The following is a 5509-nucleotide window of genomic DNA, read 5'->3' as shown; positions in this document are numbered from 1 at the left end:
CTTGCACGTCCGCCAGTACGCCGGTCGACGACGTGCGCAAGCGACACCGACGCGCCGGCCGTATCTCGCTGGATCGCGTCGGGGATTATTAGCTGGAGGTGACCGCGGGCCACCGGATTAGTACCGGCCAGCGGCGACAGGGAGTGGTAAACGTGCACGCCCGGGGTCAAAGGCCGCTTCCCCTGCCGCCACGAGGCCAGTTCTCCACACCCTCGCGCCAGGATCGGATCAAGTCAAAAGGCCATCTCGATAACAAAGCCTCCGTTTTTTTACTACTCCTACCCAGGCCGGTGTGCGCTGATGCTCAAGCTTTGATTATTTTAATCACGAACAATGAAGATTTACGGCAAGTGTTGGGTGGCCGGGCGGGCGGGCTGGAAGAACTTGCCCGCTTTTCTGGGAGCAACTTTTCGGGGCGGTATTTTATTGCCGGCTCCGTGTAAAATTGACCGCCGCTGCGCGTACGTGCTCGTGCGCCGTCCCGTGCCGTGCGCGGATGGGTTCATGCATGGCTGCGGTGCTGTGCGGAATCCGGCTCTGGCGAGGCGAGCGACTGTTAATCCCGGCCAGCTATCTCTGACGTGAATGTCGCCTTTGTCCGTCGCCTTCTTTCGTTGCTCTCGGCTTGCCACTTTCTACTCTTTCCGTTTTAAATTACTCGTCGCGAAAATTGATGTACAACGGCTGCCAATCTGGTTTTAATACCATCCACTTTGGTGTATGCACCATTTTTGTTGGCCATCCCAACCATGCCTTGTGTGCCGGATTTGGAAGCGTAGCTGAGCTTTTGCGTGGGCGTGAACTTCATGAGCAAACTAACTAGCTGCTCCTTTCGTTCAGAATTACTTGTGGCCGAAAATGAATGTACCTAGACGTATTTTAGTTCTAGATACATCCATATTCGAAACAAATAATTCCGAACGGATGAAGTAGATTAGAAGACGGCCGATGCAAAAATGTGGCATCACGATCGACCCAGCTGGATGCCCACCCTTTGTCTACGATGTTAGTCTTTTTTTTTTTTTGAAGGGATCTACGATGTTAGTCTTGTAGACAAGTAAGTATGGCATCGGAGGGAATCGACTTGTCCAACAGAGAAAAACATGCACACACATGTTAAATACGTAACTTGCACAGGAATACAAACTTGGGCGTGTGAATAGTATGCGGTTGCCGCCCTTTATCATGCGGCGTCCCCAAAGTTGTCGAAAATGCACACGTACGAGCCCTCTGGAATATCCTACCAGTAGAACTTGAACAGACAATGTGCTACCAGTGTCATTTAGGAGTATGATTTGGTAGTAATAGTGCAATCATCTCCGCTTCAAAAACCCAAAGTTGATATGGTCGTGCATTTTCTGAGGAGAGAAAAGTTGATACAGTCGCGACGCCGATGAAATGAAAGAGTAGAACCGCACGGACCGTGTCACTGTGCAACGCAGCCACATGCTTAAGACGATTTCCAACCATAAACCCGGCCTGCACATTGATCAGGCACGTGAGGAGGTCAGGCCGCTTCAACTGCCGGACCCAAGCCGGGTCACCAATCCACCCCACACCCCAACAACCCATCCCGACCGTCCATCGCCCCCGATCCAGCGCTCCACATGCCACTAACTGACATCTTCCTTCCTTCAAACAATAGCGCCGATAAAATAAGCGAAAATAACACCGCTAAGGCATGAAAAAACAATAAACAAAACGGCTGAGATGAGACGGGCAATCAGCCTCGCGTCACGGTCCACGGAAGTCGGGACGATTCCTTCCGCCTTCTTCTCCGGTTCTCCACCGCTCCACGCGCCAACACGTCGCGCTCGTATATATACCCGCGCCCGCCCTCCACTTCGTCTCATCTCCATTCTCCGTTCTCATCCATCGCCGCACTCCATCGGCATCCCATTCATTCATTCATTCAACCCGACGCCATCCAAAGCCTTCACGCCTCCGTCGCCGCCCTCTGAGTCTGGTTGCCGCAATGGCCAGCACGGCCGAGCCGTCCTCCTCGCCCTACTCCTCGTCGGCGCCCGACGCGGACATCCTCCGCTCCCTGCGCCGCCTGGCGCGCGACCTGGCCGCCGCCGACCCGCCGGCGCCGTTCCTCCGGGCCGTCTTCGCGTCCGTGTCCCGCCGGGCGCGCCTCCTCGTCGCCGTGTTTGACGACCTGCTGCTCGCGCTGGGCGCGGGCGCCGGGATGCCAAGGTCCGCCTCGCTCTGCCTCCGCGAGGTGCTGCTCGTGCTGCAGCGCTTCAAGGCCGTCGTGGCCGACTGCTCCGCGCGCAGCCGCATGCGCCTGCTGCTCCAGTCCGACGACGTCGCCGCGCGCGTGCGCGAGCTGCAGCACGACCTCGCCACGCTGCTCGATATTCTCCCCGTTGGCGAGCTCGGGCTTGCTGACGACGTGGCCGACCTCCTCACGCTCGCGTCGCGCCAGTGCCGGCGCCCCGCGCCCGAGGCCGCGGCCGAGCAGGAGCTCAAGGCCAGCGTGCTGGCGCTCATACAGGAGGTCGAGCGGGAGATCGTGCCGGAGAGGGAGCGCCTGGAGGCCATCCTCGAGGAGGTGGCCATCAACGACCCCGCCAGCTGCAGCCAGGAGATCGAGATCTTGGAGCGCGAGATCGGCGACCGGCTGGCGGAGCGGTGGACGTCGGCCATGATTGCCCTCGTCGGCCTCCTCCGGTACGCCAAGTGCGTCCTCTTCAGCGCTGCCACGCCGCGGCCGCTGGACTCCAAGGTGGACGCTGACGACGATGACGCCGAGCCTCTGGCGCCGCCGCCGGACTTCCGCTGCCCCATCTCTCTCGACCTGATGCGCGACCCCGTCGTGTCCTCCAGTGGCCAGACGTACGACCGCGAGTCCATTACGCGGTGGTTCGGCGCCGGCAAGTCGACGTGCCCCAAGACCGGCCAGGTGCTGACTAATCTGGAGCTCGTGCCCAACAAGGCGCTCAAGAACTTGATCTCGCGGTGGTGCCGGGAGAATGGCGTCGCCATGGAAGGCAGCGAGCCTGGCAAGCCCGAGCCGGCGCCACCGGTGGCCGCAAACAAGGCCGCGGTGGAGGCTGCGCGCATGACCGCGTCGTTTCTGGTGAAGAAGCTCTCGGCCTCGTTCTCCCCTGGTTCGGACAACCGCGTGGTGCACGAGATCCGTCTGCTCGCCAAGTCCGGCTCCGAGAGCCGCGCGTTCATCGGAGAGGCCGGCGCCGTGCCGCTCCTCGTGCCGCTGCTCAACTCCGAGGACGCCGCGCTGCAGCTCAACGCCGTGACGGCGCTGCTCAACCTCTCCATTCTCGATGCCAACAAGAAGCGCATCATGCACACCGACGGCGCGGTGGCGGCCCTCTGCGAAGTGATGGGCTCCGGCGCGACATGGCGGGCGAAGGAGAACGCCGCCGCCACCGTGCTCAGCCTGTCCGCCGTCCATACGTACCGCCGCCGGCTCGGCCGGAACCCACTTGTGATCGAGAAGGTCGTGCTCCTGGTGCGCACGGGCCCTCCGAGCACCAAGAAGGACGCTCTCGCCGCGCTGCTGTGCCTGTCCGCGGAGAGGGAGAACGTTGGCAAGCTGGTGGGCGCGGGCGCCGCGGAGGCGGCACTGTCGGCGATCAGCGAGGAGGAGACCGCGGCGGCGGTGCTGGCGTCGCTGGCCAAGCGCGGCGGGGCGGAGGCGATCGTGAACATCGACGGCGCCGTGGCGAAGCTGGTGGCCGAGATGCGGCGCGGCACGGAGTGGTCGCGGGAGTGCGCGGCGGCGGCGCTGGTGCTGCTGTGCCGGCGCGCGGGGGCCGCGGCGGCGTCGCAGGTGCTGGCGATCAGCGGCGTGGAGTGGGCGATCTGGGAGCTCATGGGCAGCGGCTCGGAGCGGGCGCGCCGGAAGGCCGCGTCGCTCGGCAGGACGTGCCGGCGCTGGGCGGCCGCCAACGCGGCGCAGAACGCGGACTGCCCCGCCTCCACCGTCTCGCCGCCGACCGTGGCGGCGTCGTGAACTCATTCTTAGGAACCGCTGAAAAACACAACCAAAAAAGTAGATAATTCTTGTGCTGTACAAAATTTGGCTTGCTGAATGCCTTGTAATTCTAGGCCGTGGTGCGATTCTTTAGCCCCAGTGGGCAAACACAAACACAGAGTAATTGAATCAACTGTGCATACTACAGAACATTCGTTGCTTCTTTCGTTCTTCGTTGTCGCTGTGAGATCTTGTAACACAAAGTGAAAGAAAATAATACTAGTTGTACAAATTGTGCCCATTCTTGGTTCCTCATCTTGGCAGATTGCAATAATTTTGTACTAGTTGATGGGCCAAACTAGGTGGTCGTCGCGGATGCACGGCGCCCGTGATGAGTGGTTGCGGCCGGGGACCGGAAAAGGCCAGCCTTTCTTCCCTCCCAGCCGTCCGTCCGTCCGTCGGCGAGGAGTGCACGGTACCCAGACGAATAAGTCGCGCGGCTGGGAACGCTCCATGATTCGGCAGCAGCAAAGCCGCCGATCCAGCTAGCCTTCGCCGGCTTTCCGGCAGAAAGGGCGGCGCTTTGGCCGCTGCCAGCCGGTGCGCATCCATCCACGCTATGCTATGTTGCTATGCTAGCACTACTCCACTGCTAATCTAACCTATACATGATTCGGCATTGACAATCCGCTTGGTTCCTTTCTTGTCCCTCGAAGCGAGATGCACTCCAGGGTGTCCCTGCGCTTCACATGGGCTCTTTCCTGAATTTGACCATTGATCCGCCGTTCCTTTAACCCAAGCACTCCTGGTCGAGAACATGCATGCTTGGTGCTTCAGTGCTTCTGCAGTGGCAGTGCCTATCATCTTTCCATCTCCCCCGTCCTAATCAGCCTCACGTTGCTTCTTCTCAAATGGCCAAGGCAGACGCATCTGCGGCAGGTAGGCGTTGTCTTTCTGCTGCCCACTTCTTCTTCCGTGGCCAGGACCGGTTCTCGCGTGAAACTGAAATTAAAATGTGCCTGACAGAATTATAGCTCCTGAAAAGTCAAGGCTGTACCGTTAGTACTACATGAAGCAATTCACGCCCCGCCACTCGGGCGTAGGCCGTATGTTGCCTTGCCTGATTAATCCGGCATGGTTGGCGGGCTCTGCAGCTAGCTAGCGCCTGCGTCCTGTCGACAGGGACGGCCTCTGCGATCCGACCTCTGAGCGGGAGGTGGTAGGTAACCGTCGCTCGCTAATGGCGTGGACCGGAGGGCGCACCGCATGGGTTTTTGATTGGGATTTGTCACCTCGTGTTGCTTTGTTTTGCAAGAGATTGACTAGCTGGAGAAGAAGACGAAGGTGACTTCTCCGCAACAAAAGAAAGGGAGGAAGACAAGAAGGATCTCGTGCAGAAACCGACAGCGATTTTGACTTTCAGCGAATTTTCATGGTAGTAGTATATTTTTTTACGGGAAATTTTCATGGTATTATATGTGAATCCTGTGCAACAACTTCACGTAAACTCTATTTTTAAGCGAAAACTTACTGAAAACTCGTATCTGTAGGTGTCAGAAAATGTGG

General features: G+C 59.1%; 1 protein-coding gene across 1 annotated transcript; it reads left to right on the top strand.

Moving 5' to 3' along the window:
• The first annotated feature begins 1842 nt into the window (after positions 1–1842).
• On the top strand, positions 1843–4235 carry LOC125521660 (U-box domain-containing protein 16-like). The gene has a single exon (XM_048686715.1). It carries the CDS (start codon positions 1976–1978, stop codon positions 3980–3982), a length of 2007 nt encoding a protein of 668 aa, XP_048542672.1. The 5' UTR covers positions 1843–1975; the 3' UTR covers positions 3983–4235.
• The last annotated feature ends 1274 nt before the right edge of the window (positions 4236–5509 follow it).

The sequence above is a fragment of the Triticum urartu genome, chromosome 1 (genome assembly GCF_003073215.2).
Source record: "Triticum urartu cultivar G1812 chromosome 1, Tu2.1, whole genome shotgun sequence".
NCBI lineage: Eukaryota > Viridiplantae > Streptophyta > Magnoliopsida > Poales > Poaceae > Triticum > Triticum urartu.
This window is presented reverse-complemented; position numbering and strand designations above follow the sequence as displayed.

Excerpts from the sequence above, each read along its gene's own strand:
- LOC125521660 (XM_048686715.1), top strand. The coding sequence starts at position 1,976 with ATGGCCAGCACGGCCGAGCCGTCCTCCTCGCCCTACTCCTCGTCGGCG.